Source organism: Falco cherrug, chromosome 5 (genome assembly GCF_023634085.1).
Source record: "Falco cherrug isolate bFalChe1 chromosome 5, bFalChe1.pri, whole genome shotgun sequence".
Lineage (NCBI taxonomy): Eukaryota > Metazoa > Chordata > Aves > Falconiformes > Falconidae > Falco > Falco cherrug.
This window is the reverse complement of record NC_073701.1, coordinates 38137459-38162807: the sequence shown is the minus strand read 5'-3', so window position 1 is coordinate 38162807 and position 25349 is coordinate 38137459. Positions and strand designations below refer to the sequence as shown.

The 25349-nt window shown below is 45.9% G+C and overlaps 2 protein-coding genes across 11 annotated transcripts in view; one reads left to right on the top strand and one right to left on the bottom strand.

Moving 5' to 3' along the window:
* Window positions 1-1331: 1331 nt before the first annotated feature.
* On the top strand, window positions 1332-23592 carry FAM234B (family with sequence similarity 234 member B). Its single transcript, XM_055711255.1, has 13 exons — window positions 1332-1403; window positions 7373-7765; window positions 8698-8796; window positions 11351-11539; window positions 13041-13171; window positions 13698-13845; window positions 14072-14213; window positions 14851-14994; window positions 18493-18574; window positions 18805-18963; window positions 19593-19710; window positions 20853-21079; window positions 21533-23592. The coding sequence occupies exons 1-13, from the start codon at window positions 1367-1369 to the stop codon at window positions 21536-21538; spliced, it is 1875 nt and encodes a 624-aa protein (XP_055567230.1). The 5' UTR covers window positions 1332-1366; the 3' UTR covers window positions 21539-23592.
* Window positions 23531-25349, bottom strand: part of GSG1 (germ cell associated 1) — a 15364-nt gene continuing 13545 nt past the window's right edge. For all 10 annotated transcript variants that reach the window (XM_055711258.1, XM_055711257.1, XM_055711256.1 and 7 more), the window contains one exon: window positions 23531-24728. In XM_055711258.1, the coding sequence (XP_055567233.1) occupies window positions 24413-24728 (316 nt within the window). In that variant the 3' untranslated portion in view covers window positions 23531-24412. The remainder of the gene's footprint in view (window positions 24729-25349) is intronic.

The following is a 25349-nucleotide window of genomic DNA, read 5'->3' as shown; positions in this document are numbered from 1 at the left end:
CCCTCTGTATCACAGGCTTTGCTGAGACTTGAAAAGGATCCAGGATCTCTCCTGTAAATATTTACATAGATACAGGATCATCACTACTCTTGAATCTAAAAAAAAAGTGGAAGAGAGGAAATGGCATATGGAACAGAAGGATTCTGTATTCAGAAAGACCTGGAAAGGAGAGAAAAGTAATGACTCTGATGGCTTCTCCAGTGTTTGCTGCCTGGGACTGCCCCCACAAGTGCTGTGTTCTCAGGAAGGTCCTGATCTGAAGCCTGATGACATCAATGGAAAAAATCCCTCTGGTACCAAAAGGGTTTGGATCAGAACTACTATCTTTGCTGTTCACATTCACCAACCAGACTGCTTGGTGTCTCTCTTCTGCTCCTTCTTTATTGTTATTTAAAAGGGTTTCAGGACCAACCCGGGCAGAAAAGTACATTATTTGCAGGAACAGTGCCTGAAGCAGGGGGAAGCAGCAGCAGTAGCTGCTGAAGAAACATTATGTGTTCTTTAGCTAAACAGACTCTTGATGTCTTCTGCATCTGTCCAGCATTCTTCTGTGACAAAGCAGTCAGCCTTGAGAGTTATCACACAAATCATGACTTGCAGAAGGCCTGGTGTTAGATGGCCCGTGCATGGGACGCTGGAGTCTTGTGGCTTTGGAGAAGCCACAAAAACCCTCCTAGTTCAACTTCCCCATCGTGGGAGATTTCACTTGTTTGCTTACCTCAGAAGGCTGTGGTGAAGATTGATGCCAGCTTTGGAAAATGCCCTGGTGGTCTTCTGTAACTAAGCATAAAAGCAGTTGCAAAACCAAATCAACAAATAAGATTTCTTCCAACCACAACATTCCCAAGAATGAAGGCATATATTTATACCAAGAACAAGCACCAACACTTTCTGTGTAAAACCAACAAGCATATTGTTGCACGTGTCAGTGCCCGGCGCAGTCGGGCAGCCTGAGGACACCCAGTCTGTCCTCGGTCAAGGCTGGCTGCTACCAGCCCCCACCGCCCTGCGGGTCTCTGCCCCTGTAAAACAACCGGGAGGAAACGATGGAAGCAGTGAAGAGGTTCCGTTGGCGGGCACCGCAGGCCTCTGCCCCCCGCGGCACCGCGGCACCTCCGAGCCGCAGACCCCGGCCCTGAGGGCCGCGCCCCCGCCACCTGCCGGGTGCCCCCGAGCGGCCTCACCCGCAGCTCCCCGAGGCAGGGACGCCCCGGGCTGCCCCCGCCGCTGCCCCAGCAGGGTGAGCCCCGGACCCCGCTGGGGGTGTGACGGGGGGGGGCTCACCCCGCAGAACTGCAATCCCCAGCAGGCCGCGGGAGGCGTGGGGCGAGCGGGGCGGCGCGCCTGCGCACTGCGCCTCTCCAGCATGGCGACGGTGCTGTCCCGGGCGCTGAAGCTGCCGGGTAAGGGGTCGGCACCCGCGGGAAAGGAGGAGCGCCGAGCCGGGCCGGGCCGGGCCAGTCACGGGCAGCCGCGCCCGGTGGCGGGGCGGGGCGGTCGCCGCTGCCCGCGGTCGGTGGGGAGCGTTGCCATGGTGATGTGGCGATGTGGGGCGCCGGGGCAGGCCCGGCCGCTCTGGGGGCGCGGGCGGTGCCGGGGGCTGGCGGCCTCTGTCCGGGTTCCGTGACAGAGGGAGGGCTGCAGGGGACGGGGCAGCGCCTCGGGGCTCGGGGGGCGTCGTCCGTGGCGGCGGGGGGCCTGGGCCTGGCCGCGGCCCTGCCGGGACTGCGTGGGCGGAGGCGCCGGGTTCCGCAGGCCGCGCAGAACTGGGCACAGGGCTCAGGACGGCCGCCGCCACGGCCAGAACGCGTTGGGCCTTCGTGATAACTCCTGGCGGGTTTTACCCTGAAAAGCCAGGCCAGGAGTTCGGTCTGTGCCACAGCAATTACCCGAGTAAATGTTTAAAGTCTGCCTGCCATCTCTGCACAACTTCCAGCCAGAGATCTCCAGCAAGATGAAAGGATGTTGAGCATAAGGGACTATTGTGTTGTGGAGCCAGATCTTTCAACGATAAGGCTGTGAGCAGCAGTGCAACAACTCTTCAGCGAGGAGATTATAAGGGAACGAAAATACATTGCGAAACCAGGTCTTGAGTTGCTGTTAGATGGGCTGGAGATGGTGCCAGTGCACCTGGCTGCATTAACCCGATGGGAACATGCCTCGATGCTGCTCCAGCCCGTGTCTTGCATTCGAATCAGCCGTGGGACAGGGATCTGGCCGAGCTGTGCACTGCTGGGAGGGGGCTTCTCCTCGGCACTGCTGTGGTCCTGCAGTGCCCCAGTCTGTGAAGCTGCACTCAGTGGGCAGGTTATACTTTCCTCCTCCATCGGTCCATGAAGATCACAGTAGTGTCTTCAGGGCCCTTCCCACCAGCTTTTAGTAACCCATATCAGGAGTCCTTTTTTTTTGTTTAGTTAGTGCCTGTTAGATCTCATTCAAAGGAAGTTTTTTTGCAAATCAGTTTCTTCCTGGTTATAAATATACAATTGTCTAAATGAGAAGGAATACATTTTATATGAAGATTATTTAGGAAGGGTGCAGACTGGTGGGTATAAGTGTGTGTATTGGAGTGTGACCACTGGGGAGCTGTACAATAACAAGTACAGATCTCTTCTTCCAGGACCTCTGAAACCAGCATGATCTATTTGATAACTGCTGTGGGGAGGCACTGATTTGGGAAAGAGTGTGGGCCTTTCAACTGTGGTTTAGAAAACAGTTCTTGCATCAATGCTTGCATTAAATTGCATATATCAGACCTTGTTAGTGTGGTTTATTTTTGAAAAATACAGCCTTAAACAGCAATGAGAAGCAGCAAGCCTATTGCTACAGCTGGTTTTTTTCCTGCTGCATCTCACTGAATTAATTATGTCAATATATGACAATGTATCTCCCCATGGGCTGAGATGGCTGCAGTACCCAGGGACTGGTACCTGACGACTGCCAGATGGGGGAAAAAAAAGAAGAAGAAACAGAACATGAAGGATGTACAAAGGATACTGGAATCAGTATGTAGTCATTGGAATAACACACTGAAAATTGTACTCATCTAAAATCCAAGATCTGTTCTTTTCACTCCAAAGTGTGTGCAAAGAAAAGACTTCCCGGTAAGTCAGAAACAGAAAAAAAGATTGCAATTAATATCTTTCAAGCCATCAGCACTAGAAATGAGTATCTCATTATGAGCCAACACAGATCACCTCACAGATGCCTCCTTTACAAATTATGATCATATGATTCATCTTTTGTTCTCTGAGAAGTCACATTCTTCTACTGCAATAGTTGCAAGAGCTGCCTGTGCAAAAAGCGCTATTAGGCAAATTCACGGGGGATTTTCAGTCATAAAGTACAGTTTAGAGTCCAATTGCCCTTGAAAGTTGGTAAGTTTGAGGCATTTTCTCTCTCTTCTTCCTTTGAAAACCTTCAGTATTTGCTTTCTCTTTCAGTTGCTGCAAAAATAAATTCAGGGTGACATGACCAGTAACTTAGCCACAGACCACAAGCAACAGTTCCACAGATTGATTTTAACCACAGGCCGCTGGCTGGGAACCTCATTTATCACTGGTTCCATGGGGAAAATGGAATAAATTTAGAGCAGGTCAGAACAGAAGTAATTTATTTGCTATACTTTTAGGAGAGAACACAAAGCAGCAGAGAAACTGACCTTGCTGATATGAACTTGGTCCCTGTGAATTGGGTACAAGGCTTATATACACTTAAGAGAGGCTATGCAAAGACAAATAACAAGATGTGAGTTATACAGATCTGGTACATAGACAAGGCCATAGAACTGCTCAACATAGGTCTGAAGTCTGTTTTCTTTAGCGCAGGGACTGATTTATCATGAAGGTTACACAGTGATTATTATTTCAGGAGATAGGGTGAGAGTTTGACCAAGAGGCCAACTCGCATCTTAGCATTTCTCCTTCCATGACGGAAAGCTGAAAACTGCATGGGAGTATTGAATTTTCTGGCACCTGATCACTTGCAACAGAGGCAGCTTTAGCTTTCTTTTGATGGACAAACTGTCTTCCCGTAGTCTGACCCTTGTTGTTGACAAGAAAGGAAAGAATTTGACTTCTGGAGCACTGCTCAACAAATGATAATTTTCTAAATGGTGTGAGACTGCCCTTGTTTTCACACATTCTTTAGAGCTATTTATGTCTATTTATGCTTTTCTGTTGAAAAATCATTTGGGAGTGATTAGTGGAAGCCAGGTGGTATCCCTTCTTCCCACAGCAAGTGACCTAAAATTCAGATGAAGAGTCATGTTCCTTCTGCTGTCTCCAGCCAGGTGAATCATGAGTTATGTATTCTCTGCAGAACAGCGTCAGGAGGTCAAGCTGAACGCATCCTCACCAGTCCTCCAGGACACATTACTAAAACACCTACTGATCATTGTTAGGGCTCTCTCAGAACAGTGGGAGATGAGCGTTTGAATCCTCAGAGATAGATATGCAGTTGTTTCCCAGGTGCTAGCTGGGTGCCCCAACAGCCGTTGTTAAAGGGCAGTGTCTTCCTCCTTTTGGCTTAAAAAATAATACCAGCAGGGCATTTTACGCCTGACCTTACTGAATAGCTGTGCCTTGTGAGAGTGCCACCTAACCTTCTGAAGAAGGATAGGGAGAAGAGTGCCAGTTTCTGGTTCCTGGTCAGGCTTAGACATGAAACAAGACTGAGTAGCTCTCTCCTTTATAGTTTTTCTATAATTCAGTAAATCCTTTCCTATGTGGATCACCTAAAGCTGTAAGTCATTGCTATGTAGTAGCTGTTTTCTATCCTGTGATCAGTGGTTCTCAGCAGCAAAGATATTCCTGTTACAGATTGTTTGTGGTTGACACCAATGTTGATGTTGCTAACATTATGTTTCAATACCTGCCAGTTCAAGGAGTGGGCGAGCTATAGTTTTGAGGTCCTTTCTGTCTCATAGAGATCCAGAACAAAACTGTTGCAGGTAAAACTCATTCCTATCAATGCTTTTAGTTGCCTCAAGGAAGAACAGCAGGTTTCAGTCCTTTAGGTTGACTATCTGGAATTAAAATAATTAAACAAATCACAGTATATCTGAAGTGTAAGTATGCTGTTGAGTTGTTTTACTCAAAGGACACCAGTTTCCAAAACCAGGAGCAGTCCGGTTAACATAACTGTCTGGCATTGACTTCCCAGGCTAAATATCATTTACTTTTGGGCCAGAAGCATTTGCTTATTATTCCACTCTGACCTGGCTTGAACTGAAACATCTGGATCTGTAGTGAGAAGCTGCAAATACCTTGCCAGTGAGTCCTCTGGAATTTCTTGTTTTCGCTGAGTACTCTTTCAGCAACTTGTCAGGACAACCTACTGTATAGACATCTGGGAAATTCACGCTGCGTTGTAGCTGCGATCTCTGAGCAGAGAGCTGTGTGCCACCAAGGTCAGTGGCCTTCTGCTCACAGGATAGAGCCAAGGTTATCAAGACTTCCTGAAAAGCCCACACTTTGTATGCATGTTTGGGGCAGATCTATGTGAAATATAATATAAGATCAGTGTCTCACAGGGATACACCAGACCATCCCATAGAATGTAGTATCTTTTAGCTGGGTGCTCTACCTCCACAAGGAACAGCTTTTTGGAGTGTTTATGTGCACTAGGTTGTTTTGATGTGAGTCTTTTGGAGAAGCCCCTAGTTCAAAAAGGTTTTGATTTAGGTATTTTTTTTCAAAAAGTCTGATTTATGTATGTGCTCTCATTGGATATCTTTGTTTCCCTTTTCAGTGTGCATGGGTTCTCCTAGCTACTCCACTTAGTGTGGGACATTTGGCCTTTGGTGGGATTGACAGTTTTTCTTAAATCCTAAAACTGACAGAAAGGGGAAGTGAAGGTCCTTTTGTGGGTTGAGAAATGAGAAAGAAATGAGATGCACATGCTGCAAAACAGATTCTAGGTTATGCAAAATAGGTGTGTTGCACTAACTAGATACTACAGTATGTCTGTAACGGTGAGTCTGCCTTTAACAGGAAAACACAAAGTAAGGTATATTATCTTGTGCAGGAAGATAATAGTGAAAGCCCTTAAATTCCCGCTATGTAAAGCCTTCTCATCTTCTTGGTGTCTGAGAGTGGTTACATGCAGCTTGCATGTTTTTGCTTAGTATTTATGCCTTGCATGTATCACTTCAGGCATCTTTGGGCACAAGTTAGTTCCTGTCTCAGGTCAGCTTTAGGCAAAGGGAAATGAGACAGATACCTGGCATAGCAAAGTCCCTCTTGGAGAGAGAGAGAAATAGACTGAGACACTGCAATCATTGGAGCAGTGGCCATGGCTCCATGCCCAGCCTGGTGGCACAGGGCAGCTCCCTGAGACGTGATCCTTCACTCGTAGTTCAGGGCAATGAGTCTGCGTGATCTTGCCTGCCCTGATAAACAGATGGCCCTGGCCTTACGCCAGTATGTATGACTGGGCTCTGCACCTGCCCTTGTCACACTCCCTGCGGCTATCTAGGGCTTGAAGGAGAAATCGTCCATGTGCCAGGCATCTGTGGGGAAGACACCTAAAGCCAAGCTACTTTCTTGTACCACCATCTGAAGGCATCAGTACTAAGTTACCTATCTTGGCAAGGCCAAGCATAAGCTGTCGGCTCTGGTGGGAGCAGGAACAGAGCAGGAGCACTGTGGTTTCCTGCTACAGGAGCTGGAGCCCTCCCCCTCGCAGTACTGAGCAGCGCAGAGAAGGTAGTGTCTTAGAGGGGCAGCCCTGATCCCTTCAGACACCAGCATGTTACTGGCCCAAAAGGGCAAAATCACTTTGCCCTCATCTTCAGGGTGTTGATAGCACTGCAGAGAAACTGCACAGTGCTCTATCCCTTCTATCCTTCGTGAAGCAGGACAGCAGATGTGGCACACTAGCAGGCAGTAATGCTGCTTGGACCAGGCAGGAGAAGGAGGGCAAAAAGAAGTTGCAGAGGGGGGTCCCCTCAGAGAACACAGACAAGTGAAGAGGGACTGTGTCAGGATTAGAGGCTGGCAAATGCTAAAGGAGTTCAGGAGTGCTGAGGTTTAGGTACTCAAAGCATTAAACATGACTTCATGTCAGTGTGTCTTATTACCAAACAGGAAAGTATTAGAATTAAATCAACCATGAATTCCATTTATATATGTATATTGATATTATATATATATACACTTTTACCTTGGGGAAATACACTGTCAACATCTTTTCTCCTGCAGCTGGACAGACCCTGTCTTTTCCCTAACACCTCTTACTTGAATCCATGCAAAATGCAGGCTGCACTGTCATCCCTTCTGTATCACTCTCCACTGCAGCCTTTTCTGCACTGACACCCTGCAAAAAAGCGAGGAACTCATGCTTTATCATTTCTCTGCACCTCTTTCCTCAGGAAAGAAGAGCCCAGACCTTGGGGAATATGATCCCCTCACTCAGGCCGACAGTGATGAAAGTGAAGATGACCTGGTACTCAACATCCAGAAGAACGGGGGGGTCAAGAATGGGAAGAGCCCCCCTGAGGAGGTGCAGGATGCTGACTCTGATGTGGAGGTTGGGATGACAAAGCAGCACACGTCAGAGAGCACGCCTGAGGGTTATGCTGCAGAGACAGCTGGGAGTTTGGAGCAGAAGGCTGCTCCCTCCCTCATGCCATACCTGCGCACAGCGATCTTTTTGCTCACTGTGGTGATCTCGATGATTCTTGTGTTGGTGTGCGCATTTCTAATTCCCTGTCCCCCTAGAGACTTGCATAACATCTGGAACCGCAACCTAGGTCAGGGAGCAGGTGAGAAAGCCCCAGGAACAGCATCTGGCATGGGGGAGGTGGCAGCTCCCAGGCTGGGCATCGGCGGGAGAGACCTATCTGGGAGAGCCAGGTCGGAGCAGAGGCCCTTCCTCAGCACTGCAGATGCTCCGAGGTAATACACAGGGAGCTGTGTCCTGCTCACTCTTCAAGCTGAGGCCTCTGAAATCTGGCATTAGTAGATAACAGTGCCACAAAGTCTTGTTTCTGTCAACACCAAGAAACATTTTGACTGTTCTCCCGTCCTGTCTTTTAGTTCAGGTGATGCATTCTGTTCCGGATACAAATGGCCCAGCCCACTTTAAAACATAGTGTCTCCCTCTATATTCTGAGATTCACTAGCACCTCCACACCGAAGTGTGTGGGTGTGTTTGGGAGGAGAGGGATAGAAGTCTTTGTGTCTTCTAACTGGCTGAACTAACCTTATTTCTTTTGTCTTCTTGTCCTGCTTGAATCCATAAATCAACGTTCATAATCTTTTGTCATCCTATATGGGCCACTGGTAACATTTCTAAGGTATTTCCTGTACTGACTTCTGCAGTTAAGTAACAGTGGTTTGTGAAATAATTTTTGCCAGGTCTAGATATGTCTCTCCCTCCTTACTTTCTGCCCCTGGCTTCCAAATCAGCCTTTCGTAAGATACATGGCTCCCACGTCACCTCAGAAAGTGAAGTGGGAAGCAGAAATCTATTTTTCCTTTTCCTTTCTCTGACCCAGATGCTACATTTCTGCCTTTCCATGCAATGAAAGATCTTGCTGTGGTGTGAGCTGCCTGGCATTGGTGGTTCCCTAGCAGACTCTATGAGGCTTGGCTGGCCATGAGTCTCTTCTGGGCCAGCCCTCCTCTCCTAGTGTGGAAAATGGGCTGGGTGGCCTTTTGGCAGCAGTGCAGTGATTCTTTGTGACTGTTGCAGGTGGTGTATTATCCCCACTGGAGCTGTGTGATGTGAATGGTGATGGGCTCCCTGACATCCTCATTGTCTTCACTGCCTTGATGAATGCTAGTGTCATGGGTAAGCACTGCAGCTCCATTCCATTCCTCTTTCTGTACATGTCAATACACACCTTTATATGTTTGTCTCACACAGAGGAAGAGTTCCGGCCACTACAAATCCACTGCATTGCTCTTTCAGAGTTCCTTAAAATGACTAGTGTACTGTGCCTGTGCTTTGTCATGCTGCTTGTAATTTTCATTGCAAGCCGGTGCTGCCATACCTGTTGGGTCAATGTCATCTATTTCATCTTTGTCCTGTATTTGTGCACACTTGGTCTGGGGGCAGAGATAAAGCAATCAGAAAGCACCACTCTACAAATAGCAGTTAGAAATAAGGTGTGTTTTTCCCCCCCCTTTGTTATCTCTCACAGCCCTTCACAAAACAGCTCAATCTAACTACCCCCATTTTACAGGCATAGAGGTGGATGCACAGACTAGGGGAAGCAGCTTGACAAAGGTCACAAATGTGATTCAGTTGTAGAGTCTTGACTCTTTCGTGACCTGTGGTCCAGTGTCCTGGTCATTACCAAGGGTGGTTAGTGACAGGAACAGTCATGGTGGAGCTGACTGTTGGAGTACTCTGGTTCTTCTGAACTAGTTGCTTGCCATCAGGGAGCATTATGGATTTTTTTTAGAACAGCTGTAAGTTGAAGTTGATGGTTGCAGGAAACACCCTCACCTTGTGGCCTTTTTCTCCAGGTCACTCCATATACTTGCCAGGCTCCAAATTGTTGTTAACTCACAGATAATAGGCTGGCTGATGGTGGGGAAGCTACTGTGCCTGGCTGTTTAGCAGATATCACCCTGCTTCCTCCTCCTGGCTGCTTTTGTTTTCTCTGTTAACCCTGACACCTCTCAGGTAACATAGCAGCAGCCTCCTGATACTGGCCAGTGTTATACGGGGGCTGCCAAGTCTGGTGGCATCCTGTTGCACTGGGCTTCTGAAGTCCAGGAGGTTCCCAGCTGCCTGCTGTGTTGCATCTGCCCAGCCTGGCATCACCTGAGATTACATGAATCTGTTCAGTCTCAGAGACATATTCAGGGGGCAAGCATACGTTGCACAGCCTGAAGAGAACTCTTGTGGGAGCAAAAGGCCTTGGCTTTTCAAAGAATCAGGTAATAAAAATGTACAGGATAGGGAAGATGCTGCTTCTCCATGGCCCAAGCAAGGCCCTTCGTATTTAACAGCAAGTCCTATAGAAAGAAACCTATCAGCGGAGAGAAAACTGTAGAGTAAATTAAAAAAAAAAAAGTGAGACAGGGAGATACTGTTGACATAAAGGCTGCATTCCGTTTTTAGAGGTTGTTCTTGCATTCTGTATTTTTCCGTTGCATTGTATTTGTCTTTCATCGCAGAGTGCTTGGAATGGAACTAGTCCTACCTAGCTGCATCCTGGCTATAGCTATGCTGGAAGACAAAAAGCAGACACAAAAGCAGGTGTAAGCACTTCACAATCCTAAACCTATATAGCTGGGCATCAGCCCTCCTGTAGCCAGTGCTCAGAGCATTCACACAGTGTCAAGTAGAGGTAAGCTTGGGATAGATAACCTGAAGGAGTAAGCTATGGCATTGTTAGCTGTTTCTCCGGCTTGTACACACAACAGCTGTGAGCTGCACTCAGGACTTAGTTCTTGGTCCACCAACCCAATGAGGAGAACTTGGGCTGGAGCAACCCCTTAGCATAAGCCAGATAATTTTTCATTTGAGAAGAGAGTGAGTTTAATTTAGAGAGTGGGCTCAGACTTGCTTCTACCTAGCGTCCCAGATACGCCCTTTCTGTAGTCAAGTCACATGTTGCTAGTAAGACAGGAGTCATCTGCGACTGTTGCGATTTTGAAGTGTATGGGAGTTCATCTTAAATTGCGATATGAGCATACCAGGTGGAGGTTACAATAACCACAATAATGTCTGAAAGTAAGCTGAGCTAAAAGTTGCTCACTCTTGGATCAGAGCCAAAAGTCAATGGAAACAGCATAGAGCAGTTATTTTGTGCTGAAACTGGTGAATGAGGAAAAGACCCCTGAGTTACACCAATTGGTTGCATTCAGTCTTTTTTTCACAATAACAGAACTCATTTGGAAAACAAAGGAAAAAGCTTTCAGATTGCCAATCACCCTCTGCAGCTCTAGAATTGCAAACAACCCAGGGCTTTCACATGAGGTGACATCTTCCTTGAGAGTCACTTAAGGTTTCCCCTTGTTGCTTGAGGGAGAGGGGATCAGAAGGATTGGTCTGGTTTGACAGCGGTACATTTCACACCAGGAAGTGAGCACAGGGATCTTGGTTCCTCTGTGCCCAGCTGACCACATTTCATGGCTGTGAGCTCAGGTCCAACCTCCATGATTGTCTGCATTGTTGGCTGACAGCCCAACTTGTTTGGAGATCACTGCTAGGCTCTGCAGGCAGAGAGACACAGACATGGGGTGGGATTTGACCTTTGCTTTCAGGCAGCATGAATGTGACTGGCTTGAGTCTCTCAGCTGTAGGAGCTAGAGCTGGAACTCAAGTGCAAAGATCAAAGGCAGCACGGAGATGCCAGGGGATTTCACTCTTTCTTTCCTGCTTCTTCCAGGTGTCTCTAGGCCCTCCGTAACTGTGGTGGCCCTTTCTGGTATGAATGGCAGCACCCTGTGGTCCATCCAGCTTCCAGAGGAGACTCGGAGTGTGCAGTGCAAAGGGCTGTCACTGGGGGTGCCTGCAGAGCCCGTCTGCCTTGTTACGGGAACATCAAAATTCCTTAGCCTTCTCAGTGCCTCCACAGGTAGAGTCAAGTACCAGCATATTAGAAATATGCTATTACTTTTTTGTTTTCTTTAAAGGACTAATAAGCCTGAATGATTCTGTGCTGGCACTTCATAGTGGCTGTTATCTAGTGACGCACAGGAAGGACTCAAAACACTAACAAGTTGCTAGTCACACAGGCTAAGAAAATCCAAACCACTGCTGCTCTGTGGCAGCATCTTCACCCTACCATCTCAGAACATTTCAAAGTGATGATCTTACCTTGTACCATCCCCACGGCATAAAGGATATGTAAGTTCTGTTCTCATCAACATTGATCTGTTAGTACAACTCAGTACCTATCTAACAGCACTGAAAAGCTGAAAACTGTTCTTGGAGGAATTATATAAGGATATATGCAACAGCCAGGAAAATTTCCAGAGAAATTAGGCCCATAGAAGAATTGATTAGATGTGAAAGACTATTGCGTTTTTAATCACTTGATCATTTGCACCTCCATTCTCTGACTACTGTTTGTTCTACAACATTAATTCTCTAGCAGAAATATTCATAGGGACGTTTTAGCAATTAGAACAGAGAATGGAAACGTACAAGAAACCTTGGGTTTAGGTGACAGATCCAAAGAGCACTTACCTTTCAGATGCTTTTATGCTTTTAGGGACCAGATTACTTACAGAGTTTGCATTGTCAGGACCATAGACTGATTCCTTTACCAGCAGTAGTAGTAGTAATAATTAATGTGTGCAAGTGTTTGCAGGTCAGACCTTTGATTTTCTTTGTCATGCAGGGGCAAACCCTACCCTACAGAGCAGCAGCAGCAGCAAAACATTTTTAAACTCTGACTGAAAAAGCAGAAGTATTGGCAAAAGAATCATGGAAAAGCAAAAGCATTGAATTTCATTTTGCCTTTTTGGGGTGATTATTTGCCAATTTGCAAATCAAGTTTTACTGAGTTTCCAGCTGGGTCCATGCTGGATGGCTGAACCATTTGACATCACGTCTGCTAACATGATTCCACCCTGAGGTGGAGTGAGCATGCCATGCTGGAGTGGCTGTTTACTGCTGGGAATTTAACTGAGACACAGATTTACACTTTGAATGTCAGAACTGCCCATCTGTTCCCTTTCCAGGCATCTACCTACAGGCTTTAGTGCTGGCTGAGGAAGACAACTGCTGTCCTGCAGAGCAGCACTGCCATTTACATTCTACTTTCAAGAGTGAACTTCAAATATTCTCTGCTATTTCAGGAATTGTTTTGGGCTCGGGTCTTTCTAAAGAGATGCTAAGAAGGAGGCACAGCAGGACTTGAGGCATGACTCAAAGACAATCTGAAGAAATGCTGGGGGAAGAACTGTGCTGCCCACTGCAGTTTGCCCCAGTTTGTAGTCTTATCTTTCCTCTTCTCAGAGAATGGGGGAAGCAATCTCTTGCTCCCTTCAAGAAAGTTTTGTGGAACCCTTTGGGGATGCCTGTTGGTTCCCCAAGTGCTGCAGGTCTGTTTCATCCTGTTCTTCCTGCAGGCAAGACCATCTGGACGCTGAACTCCATTCACCTTTCAAGTGGGATCCTGGCTGCACCAGCTGCAACTCTTCCAGATGTAGATGGAGATGGCATTAGGGATATTGTTGTTCTGGCTCTCAAAGAGACACAGGTACAGCATGTCCCTGCTCAAAGTTTGAAAGGACCTTGACTTTCTAGAGGAAGAACAGGGAGCCTGATGTGGAAAGGCTGTAACAGGAGCTGCAAAAGCCCCTAGTTTTCACTCCCTTAGATTTCCCTGGAAGGTACCCTTTCTCTTTCAATAGGTCGGAGCAGTGAGATCAAGCAATAATGACAGTATTTTTTGTCAACTGGGAATGAACAGAAGGGTCATTATTTACAAGGGCTGAGACTGGAGAATTATCCATTTCTGTTCAGTGAAGGCTTGGTTTGAAGTGAGTGTTTAGCAGGAGTGTAGACAGCCATGTTGAGATAGATCTCTGGAGGAAGGAGCATTCAGCTTATCCAAAAGAAATACTTGTATGATTAATTCAGACTCAGATTTCCTCTAGGCTCATCCCTCCCCACAATTCTATCATTAATGTTTTTAGAGGAGTTCAGTTTTTTGAAGTCACTTCCATCTTTGATGCATTTCCATGAAAGCACTGCTAAAATCTCTACACCTCTTTTCTTTGCAGCCTGATGTGTTTTTCATCTTGGTGTCAGGAAAGACTGGGACTGCTTTGCGTGGGCCTGTGAAGTACAGCACAAATGGAGAAGGGAAAGTGATTGGCCCCCAAGTCCACATTACCAGCCGTGGAGCCATCTACATCCTGTTTGGTTTTGGTAAGATGCACCTTGCCTCTCTCAGCACTTCACCTTACTGAGAAAACATTCATTTTACCTAAAATGGCCCAGAGCATCTACCATGCCTTCTGCTGTAAAAGCTAGGAGTAGAGGGCATGGGAACAGGTCTTTAGTGCCATGGTATGGAAGAGTGCAGGAGTATCAATACCTAACTAGGAAGTTAGTTTTTGCAGGCAGGGCTCTTCATCTTTACTCCTCCTGGCAGGTAATGTTCAAGCAGTTGCCCTGAGGGATATCTTTACCCAAGCCAGAAACCGTGACAGTTTTCCTGCAATGCTGCAGCAGGAGGAGCCGGAGTGGGAAAAGCGCCGATCTGTCAACCTGTCAGAGCTCATTGACATTTACAGGTAGGAGATGGACTTACCATCTTGCTTCTGCTGGCAGAGGAAGGGGAAGGTAGGCATCTCAGTTTTCCTAGAGGTGGTCCCTTCTGTGTCAATACTGTCCTTTTTATTGTCCAGTTGATAACAGTACTCTAGGGAGCCCATTGTTTCCTCCCTGTCCTGTGGCTGTCCTAGGAAAAAACATGCAGAGTGTGATAAAAGGGAGTCCTTTGCTTCTCCTGCTCCTTTTTCCTTTCATCCACCCACTGAGTATACCTAGAGGGGAAAAAACGTTTGCAGCTAATGGACTCCCTTTTGGAAGCTCAGCATTGTGGACCTGGATTTCTCAGCTCATTGTTTACTGCCAAATTGTGGTCAAGGTCAGCCTGGATAGGAATAAATGGTGGGAACACATGTGAACACACAAACTCCATGCTTTTTATAGTAACTCAAGATGTTCAAAAGATCCCACACCTGAATTTAGCCCACTTAACTGAGGAACCCCCAAAGGAAGCTAAGCTCCATCACCAGGGAAAAGATGGGCTTCATTAAGAATAGTTCAAATCTTAGGTAGGATGAATTGCCATGTGGACAGGCAGCTAAGGCTGAGATGAGCAGATACAAGCCTCGGAATCTCCTCTCTGCTTTTCATTTGTCCCAGTGGGGGTGTTGACTTCCTGCAGACAATGAAGACACCTGACACAAACTGCAGCAGCCTGCTCATCACAACCAAAGAGGGCTTGATCCTACTGCGGGGACAGGACCTGGAGCCCCACTGGACCCTGAAGCTGCAGAACATCAGCAGGTTACATACTAGGAACATTTTTCTGCCCTATTTCTTCCTGTACCATTTCCTGTCTTTCACTTGTAAGCAGATGTGCTCCTTAGAAAGCAATTGAGAAGAATTCAACAAGTCTACAGAGAAATCTAAGAACTCAAGGTATGCAGGTGCATTGCCGAGCAATTGAGGAGGGCAGGGAGAGCAAGGAACAGAAGGGTGGAAATCTGAGCTGTGTGCTTTTGAGTGATGACAGATAAGGGACTTGATTCAGGTACCCATCACTGATGTCATGGGTATGTTGTGGCACTGGAATTCCCAGGATTACTGGTGTGTGATTCAGCCCATCTGCTGTCCAGGACTGCCACTTGCCAGCTTAGTGAAGAGGAGCAGTTGCATTAGTGATGCAAAGTATTTAGAGAAGGTGTCTGAGTATGGCCCACAGATCCTAATGTTCCTTGAGAGCTGAAAATGAGCAGTCTGATGGCAGTTAGCACACCATCTATACTAACTGTAAACCTTAAAATAATACTGCTCATCCTCTAATTTCACACATGGAAATTAAGTAATTTGCCAGATCTCGTGGGTTGATAATAACCAGCAATTTCAGCTTGCCTAGTATGAAATATTTGCAAAGGGCAGTTGGGCACAATTGAGGGAAATTACGTGGGAAACAAATTGCTCTGCTATCTAGAGGAAAGAAAGCAGCTCTCGGCTCAGTGTTACCTGACTGTCAAGAGCATCTATAGGAAGAAGGTATTGGATCTTCATTAAGCAAGAAAACTCAATGTTCAACTAAGTTTGATATTCAGATAATATCCACATCCTTGAGGGCTCAGGGGTGACATAAGCAATGGCTCTAGGAATGGCTTATGGCTAGTGCATCATGCTATGGGGAAAGGAAATAGACTAAAAGTGTTTTGTGCCCAGAGTCTGAAGACTTGTAGACATGTCTAGGGTCTAGTTTAAAGGTTAAGTATGTTCTGACTAAGCAAAGCCAGTTCATAGATGCTGTAAAATCAGTTACACACAAGAAATTTCTAAATGGACCCAGTAATGAATTGGAAAATTTCTATGGGTTCAGATTAGGAAGGGTTGAAAACTGCTTTACCTGTTCCTTTTACAGAATCGCAGCACGGTTGAGGTTGAAAGGCACCTCTGGAAATTACGTAGTTCAACCTACCTGCTCCAGCAGGCTCAGCTAGAGCAAGTTGCTCAGGGCTGTGTGCTGTCGGGTTTTTAGTATATCCAAGGATGGAGACTCCACAACCTCTTTGGGAAACTAGTATTCCAGGTTGCTGCACTCCAGCCCTATTTTTTCTGGTTCCTTGGCCTCCCAAGAGACAGGGTACAGCACATGTACAGGAGGAGCCAGATAGGCACTGAAAAATAACAAAAGCAATTCTTAGTCAAGGCCAGTGTGCTAAAGTCCTGGACTGCCTGTTTTCTCAGAGTTAAGAAAAATTAAATCTGGTAGACTGAGTATATTGTGAACAAACATTTATTTGAGGAAGTAGGGGGCAGGGGGTGTTAGGTCTTAGAGAAGTTCTGCTTAAGCAACATAGGCTGAGGGACAAATTCAGCTCAGGGGTGTCACCACAGAGTCGAACAGACCAAAACCCAGTTCCTCCTCAAGACAAAGCTTACAGAGCCAGCTGAGAGCTCTCCTTTTCCTGGATAAACCTGCCCCAAGCATACCACTCCAGCCAGGCAAACTGAGTTCAGCCCTTTGGGAACAGTCTCCAGGAAAAACAGCTTGGCTGCTGCAGATGTGCTGCATTTCCAGAGAGCTTTTGACAACATCCCTGGAAAACCATAAAGGAGAATTGGTAGTCATAAAACAAGGGCGAAGTTCAGAGACCATGAAATTGAGTAAGCAGTTGAAAATTGTGTTGTAAATGGATGTTTCAGATGAGAGAAGATTAATAGCAGGTTGCTGTGGGGATTACTGTTGGACAGGAATAATTACTAGCCTTCTGGTTCATTTGGGAAAGTGCCGACAGGATTTTTCAGTTGATTGGTAGCATCTAAAATACATACGCCTGTCTGCATTCAGTTTGTGGGATCTGCCACTGCCTGTAACCCGTAAGAGACATGAGAAGAGGCACCTTAGGAGAGGTTTTAAGTTTGTGCCAGTAGGACAGAGCTATCTAATACTTCCTTTTGCTACTGGAGAGCTTTGAAGCTATAGGAGTATCCCGTGATACTGCTTTGAAAGCATTAGTTCTAGTTGCCAAAGGTGTATGTAAAATGAATGACATGGTTTGATGTAGCAAGTATAAATAGTCCAGCCTCTGCTGTGTGGCATTGCTGTTCAGGAGCTGTTCTGGTATGCACATTTTAAAGGAGAAGCTGGAAAAGGTTGGAGAAAAAGACTGGGAAAAATGCTTTAGCATGGAAGATTTAAGTCAGTGGGTTTATATGATCAAGGAGGAGCCTGAAAGATAAGTTCATAAGCATGTGTAAGTAATAGGAGCTAGCAGGTATTTTAATCTTGCCATAGCAAGAGCAAGTGCCTTGGAGTGAAAGCCATTCATATTCAAGAGAATGAAAATGCAGGCATGTTTCTTTGGATGAGATTAATCATTAGAACTGACTGTCACAAGAAGTGATGAATTCATCTCATCTTTGCATTTTTGTAGCAAGCCTCATGGGTAGTAGGTCTAGTCAAAGTCAGCCTACTGATAATTGGTTAATTGTGTGAAATACTGCAATCTATCATAAACAAGAGGAGGGAGGACATATTCTGATGATCCGGCCTTGCCATAAAATCTCTGATTCTGTGAATTTTGAGGAAGCGTTTGTGCTTATTTAGAACCTTGTGTCTAGCTGTGGTGAACTTAAGGAAGACAGAGGTAAAACTCAGAAAGCCAAAGGCAAGCAAGATGGTTAGAAAACAGTTATAATGAGAAATATTCAAGTAATAGTGTTATGTCACCCAAAAGGGATGTAACACCCAGAAGGGATGAGGGGGAACTTCATTTAAACTGCTGAAGGTATGAAAAGACTTGTAAAACTGCCAGCAGTAAGAAAACAAAGAATCATGGGCTGACATTAATGGTCAATATATTAAGAGCCATTTCACTCTCGGCGGCCTGGGAAATACACCTTCAGCAGGAGGTCAAATCTGCCGATGCATTTTGAAAGAACTAGGTAATTTTTTATGACCATAGCAAAACTGTACAAGTTCTCATGCTAAGGAAAGAGAGTCATGTTACAGGGTAATGAAGAGATGTCTACACTGCCCAGTAAGGTATGCCCCACACACAGACAATTCAGATAAATGGCTAACAAGCACCATGGGCTGCCTGATCATTTTTCATTTTTCTGATCCACCAAAAAATGTTTCCTTACAGTCAGAACAGTTTTGAGTGGATAGAAGATCTTATTTAGGCTTGCAAATCCTGCCTTTTTAAGAGGCGTGGAGGCATTTAAGAATGGAGGATGAAAGCAACTGTGCTGCCTCCATCTGAAATCCCTGTTTTTCTGTCATCGGGCTGAATATTTCTTTTTCCAAATTTGCAGCCAGCCTGTACCAGGTTACTTTGGTGCTGACCAAACTCTGGACTTCATGCTGCAAGCACAGACTGGAAATGGAAACAAAAAGGTAAAACAAGTGAAGGCAAGGAGGGCAATGGCAGCATAGGAGTGAGGGAGGTTGGGTAGAAAGGGACAATCATTCCCTGCTCCTTGCTCTTCCCATTTCTGTGGCTGACATTTATTGCTGTGTGGCCACAGGCATGAAAGGGAACACCACAGGCCATGCCACTGCAAAGAGGCTCTCTGTACACCCACACCTGGACACCCATTAATGCTAGATCTCTCCCCTGCCTTGAGGTGGTGGTGATAGACGGCAAATCTGGCCTCCCTGTTTGGCACCAGGAGCTCCCATGGCAGAAGCAACAACTTGATGATGCACTGTCAGTCATGACTTTGGACAAGAAATCTGTTTTTCTCTTCTGGGCTGATGAAGCACAGGCTGTATTACAAAGTTTGGTGAGCAAGCATCCTTTCTTCTCTTTGAGGTTTATCTGTAAGACAGGTGCAGTCTCTGTCTTTTATTCTTAGTGTAATTGACCTTTAAACCTGCCATATAAGAAGGCTGTCAGCGACATCTTTTCCTTTTGCTTTGACAGTCTGACTTTAAGTTTCTCTAAGTTTGTTCTAAAAACACAGGAGGTTTTGTGTGCAAATTCTTCACTAGAAAACTTCATTGACAGAAAGTTTGTGTCCATAAAACCAAAACTTTCTGTGTGTATTTCATTTTTTTTCTGCAACACTGAGGTATTTTTACTGCAGATTTGTTCCCAGCCCCAGAGCACTTCTCTGCATGCTGGCACACAAGTCAGCATGGAGACTCAAACTTCCAGACTGTAGCTTCACCCATAAAGATGGACGTGACAAAGCCCAGATCTCAACCTTACCAAAAAGAAGTTGTGGAGCAAAATCTGTTTTAGAAAAAAAAAACCTCTACAGGATTTAGTCTCTGTAAAACCACAGAATTTTTGATTCTCTGATCCATGTAAAGACAGTGCAGTGTCAGAAAACTTGTTTATTTCTTGGCAAAGCTAGACTCCTCTTTGCTAGCCAGCTGTAACATTTTTGTCTGTCCTTTGTTCCAACAGCAACCTGGTCCCAGACCTGAGCACCCAGGGCTGCATCACCTCTATCTTCTTCATCCTGTTTTTCCTACAGTTCTTTTGGACCTCACCAATGCAACAGACAAAATCATTGCTTCAGCAGGTGAGTACAAATGGAGGAAAAACTACAAAGGCTAAAAGAAATATGGAGGGAGAGGTAGCTGTGAGAAACAGTGGGGTGTAGTTGTGCCTTTAAAGGTAGCACTTGAGGTCCACCACAATGGGAAATAAGATTCCTCTTCCTTCTGAAGGATGGTTCTGTCAAACTCCCACTTTGCAAATGAAAGACCCACCAAGTTACTTGCACATGTTTAAGCAAGGAAAGGTCTGAGTTTGATTTCATGCATATTTTACACAAGAGAAGTTCCCTTGCTTTCCATGGAGCTATTTATGTTTTACGATGGTACATGAAGAAGCACTATGAAACCTTTCTGTGTCATCTCAGATACATCCAACTTTGTTGACCGTCTTCTTGGGCTCTCTGGCATAGCAGCTGTGCTGCTTCTTCCTTTCTTTTTGAAAGGGGAGAATCTAAAATATTTAAACGTGTGTTTTCAGGGAAAAGTAGATCTAGAGTTAACATCTGTACAAGACTGTACAGTCCCTGTTGGATTTCCTTGCTCTTTCTAAAGCAGATCAACCAGCAGCCAGCCTGTTGAGCATGGGAGGATGTGGGATAAAAGATCAGTTCATTCAGCACTGAGTCTAGCAGTTGAGGAAGCTTAGAACAGCTGCTACATAGTGATGCATCTGATTGGAGTTGTATTAAAAACACAGCTCAGTCAAGAGCAAATAGATTATAATTTTAGAGGTGTTTATTAGAAACTGGGATTTCCGAGGTCTGTACAGATTATTCTGCAGCGACTGAACTGACTTGCCCATGCTTTACTGATTTCCCCTTCTCTAAGAGGTAAAACAATAGCTGTTAACAGGTGTGGGAGCAAACCTCTCTGAAACTGAACTGCATTACTGAAATATGTGCATCTCCTATGTCAAGCTCAAAAACATCACCTGGAACCAAACTCTTCCATTTCTGATCTAAATTTCAGGTTATTTCTATGGAAAATTTTTAACTTAAAGTAGTTTTCTGTGATTAACTAAGGTACATGCAATTGTAAATTCAGACTGACTATACCCTTAGTCCAGACCCTACTTTGACTGAGTAAAGACTGTAAGATTTCTTTTGGAAGAAATGTAAGCATTTACTCCTCACTAATGTTTTCTCACCCTTTGCTGGTGGACCAGTTGGCATTAATGATCTCCAGAAGGATGCATTTCACATCACTGTGACAACAACTGCAACCTCTGAAAAACAACCAGGATTTCTCTCGGTCAGCAAGCTGGGCCTGAAGTGGGCCATGATGAGTCAAGGTCGAATGGTGTGGCTAAAGGACACCACCACTCCCAAAATCAGCCGTGGAGAAGTGAGGCGATTTCTTGCCCGACTGAAATTTGTTGACTTTCCTCAGAAGGTGAGATTGTGCAGGAAAAACTAATTAAATCCAGGCCTTTGAAAACATCTGATCTCTTCCCTACAGACACAGTTGTTGAGTGTTCTTTGAGGTGCAGTTCTTTGAGGTGTTGTTCTTTGGATGAGACTGGTGGGATGCAAAGAGACTGTTAAGATGACTGGCTGCCCCTTTGGGCATAAGCTGGACAGATTGTGAGACCCAGCTGTACTTTGACAGTTGGACAAGGAGGGGGATCTTCGAAGCAACCAGGGGTGATGCTCATAAGGGACTGAGAGACTCACAGAGGGAACAGAGAGGTGGGACAGAGATCATTTGTTTTGACATGGGCAGACAAGGGTCTTCCATATAGCGGTGCCCAGGTTCAGTTGCTGACCTGTGAATTACCAATTTTCTCTACCAGACTGGATGATAATAGGTTCTGGCTTTAGTTTTTGTTTGCCTTTCCTTCTCCAGCTCTAGCCTGGTGGTTCCTCAGATTTCGGTTGGACCTGTGGCCTGTATGGGGAATACAGGAAGCTGCTCTGGATCTTCAGAAAAACTGCTGTGTAGACGGAATCAGGGCTAAAAGCACTTTCTTCAGCCTCCTGGAGAATGCTGCTGGAGTCAGGTTTTTCCTAGGCAGACCTGTCCTGTACCAGAGGAATCTTGTTCAGCGTCTCCCCCTCCATATGCCGTTCTTGCATGCTTCCTTCCAGGTAATGCAGAAATGTGAATTAGAATTTATACACATATATATATATAAAACCAGGTTTTATATATATATATTAATTTATACAATATATGTATATATTTTGTATGTTTAATTTATGAATGGGATTAAGGGAGCTCCTTTTTATGTCCAGACAGTATTCCCAGGCAGTCAAACAAGCTCTAGGCCTAGAGTAGGCCATGATGACTCAAGGCAGATGGTGTGGCTAAAGGACACCACCTGCTTTTATCATTGTATTTTTGGAGAAGCCTCTGTCTGGCTCCGTCAGGGCTAGTTTTGTCTACAGCCTTTCCTGTGCTCTCCTCTGTTCTGTCCCCTCAGAATGGAGAAACTAACTCACAGTAACAAACTCACTATCTGGCTGAATTACTTGATTTAGAGAAAGATGGTCCTCACAGCATTTGCCGGCCTTGCACTTGTATATTTTGATCCCCAATCCCAAGTTCAGGACAGGTTCATGTGGCTGATGAAGTGAAGAACCTTCTACTTCATGTAGAAGTGAAAGGTTCACATCTTATTTCTATTCATCCCTAAGCTTTTTATAAACCCAGTGTGTCACTGTAACTTCATATTGCAGTTCCATGAGCTGAGTCCCCCTTTGCAAATGCATCACAGCCCTTTTGAGGTAGATTCCTAGCAGATCCCCATTGGCACTGTAAAGGTCACACTAGATCCAGTCACAGCAAAGCTGATTCTCTTACCGCTGTGTAGGGGATTAGAGGCTCAGACAGAAGCAGAATGGAAAGCTTTTCTGTGCATTTTACCCCTGTTCTGGGCTCAATGTTACCATTCCCTTGCCAGCCCAGGCCTGTGTGCAGTTCCAGGAGGAACAGATTACCCCCATGGCACATTTGCTCACAGTATGTTTAACGCTTTGAACTGTGCCTCTGAGTGCCATCAGCCTCCTGTGTTGCAGCTGCAGAGAATCTACATGAATTTTCTTGTAATAGAAATGACCATGTAAAAAGCAACCGCTTCGGTGCCCCAGCAGGTCCCCACAGTGCAGGGCAATAGGAACTGTTTTCCCAGTACGCCTTTCTAGGTCTGACTTTTGACACTGGGCAGAGCCAGGCTGAGATGAGGATTGCAAAGGACTCTTCTGTCCTCCTGCTGGCACATTCCCTTCCAGCCTTCCTGTACTTCTCTACGAGTGGTGAGGTGATGGTAGGAGTTTGACCCTCCTTTGAGATGAGCACATCTACCTTGGGTTTGCTCTCCTGGGCTCTTGACATCTCTCCTTGCTGTATCACCCTCTTTGTTCTCCATCCCTGCATCTCTGTATAAAGCTTTCAGGATAGCCCTTCGCGATCAGCTGCAAGCTCCAAGGCTGGTCCTTGGGCCCTGCTCTCTTAATGTCAGAGCCTGTGAACAGTTTGTATATGTTTAATGGTATTTTTGTGTAAATAGCTTTGTATATATTAGCACAACTGTAGCAACAGCTCTAGGCCTGGCCTTTTCCTCCAGACAGGAGTTAGTGTTTATAACATATAGTCAGTTAATACAGCTGCATAATAGGGAGTGAAAGCATGAGGACCAGTAACATACAAGGATTAAACAGGAGTGCCCCTCCTAGCCACCACCTTGCTGGGAAAGGTGAAGTGGCCATTACCTGAAGTAGTTATTCTGCTGAGGTTCTTCCTGAGACAATTGATACTTAAGTGATGTTAGCTCCTCCGTAATGTGAATTCACCTTGCCCGCGCACACACACATCCCCACTGTGAATAAAGAGTCTGTCTGTATATTGTTGGGAAAATGTATTTGAACTGTGAACTGCAGTGGAGCAAATAAATACTATGTACAGCATCATGTGTCACGTGAACCAGTGTTCCATCTGTGAGAGATGAGTTTGCTTGATTTGCGGATTGTTTGTGGTATTTTTACATTTACAATGGGGAAGAGGTGATAGATGAAGAGAAACAAAGCAAAAGTCTAACCAAGGATTCTTAAAGGTTGTGGAGAAGCACAGCAGAAAGAGACAGACAGGCAAGTATCTCAGAATGGGAGATTTTGGGTGGGAGAAACAAGAAGAAAGCATGTGGGAGTCATGACAGATAGGAAAGAGGAGGAGGAGAGAGTTGTTTGAAAGCAAACCCCCATTCCTACTGCAGCAGCGCTTTTAATCTGGGGGCAGGGAGAAGAGGAAGTTGGGCCTGGAAATGAAGAATAAACAGGGTGTTCAGAGAGGATTACAGCCAATCAATATGAGCACCAATGCCCTTCGCCATAGCACTGAACCAGGACGGTTGCTGGAAGGTCAATGTGACACCACCCAGAAAGGCCCAGTACTGCAGTTCACCAGCTGGACGGTGCTATCTATTCCCAGGTGCAGTACTGCTGGGATTAGGACATCTGCCTCAACTCTCTAAAAGGGCTTGGAGACAGCTGGCATCAACAACATGTCGCTCCAGTTTCACCCTGCCCAGCTGGGGACACCCATCAAACTATGATCAGGGAGGACCCACCGTGCTGTTGGCACTGCTGTTACTCTGGTCTAGTGTCCATCTCGCTCCCCAAACCATAGAGGAAGGAAGAGCTCCCCAAGAACTTGCTAACAGTGGTGCTGGTGTTTGGCTCAGAGCTCTAGTGCCTCCCAAACCCCATTGCTCTGCCCCTGCACACTCCCCTAACAGCGATCCTCGCCTATTGTCTGTCCCAAGACTTCATCCAGCTCCATCTCTGGTTCCCGCTGTAGCACTTTCTGCTGCAGATCAGTGTAGAAGTCAACTCCCTCAGAGACTGAGTGGAGGGACTTGTCTTGGGGCTCATAGTAGCTTCTTATTTGCTGCTGTATGAAGCACTGGTGGTGCTGAGGCTGATCCTTGAAGGTCCCATCATAGCCCTTGATGTGGTTCCTTTTGAACTCCAGCACTGTCTTGGTGTAGGTGTTGAGAGTGGTGACAGCAGAGGCCATGCAGCAGGTGAAGGAGGCCCAGGCCATGCTACAGGAGAGGCACAAGAACAGCACATGCTGTGAGAAGCCGAGTAAGGAATTGAATTGCGTGCAACTCAAATCAAATAAGGAATTGATTTGCCAGACAGAAGTTGCTGGGCATGGACATGAACTAGAAAGACTAAGGCTCATAACAGTACAGTTCTTAGGGGTTATCCCACCACAAGATCCTTCTCGGATTGGTGGGGTGAATACTGATCATCCCTGCCACAGGGAAGGGAGGGATACAGGGAAAAAGCAGGAAAAAGCAGGACAGCACAGCTTGGAAGCAAGTTCTGTAGTATTACAGGGCTGCTCAGTGTCTTCCTGGGCATGAGGCATGTCTACTTGAGCATCACTAGATGCCTGTGCTGACATTTTGTGTCCACGGCTGGCACATGGCACTGGGGTGTTAAGTCTTAAGAATCAATGTGGTCATTGTCAGTACAGCAGTGCAAATTGAGCCTGCGCTTTCCATGGGCACTTGCAAGGCTCAGCCAGCTGTTTTTCAAGTCAGTTAAGGCATATCAGCTGCAGTTGGCTTTTGTAGCCTTTAGACAAAGGAATCCTGAGTGAGTCACCTGCTTTTTGCAGCTGCTTTTCCTGGCTGCAGCATCCACATGTTTAAGGA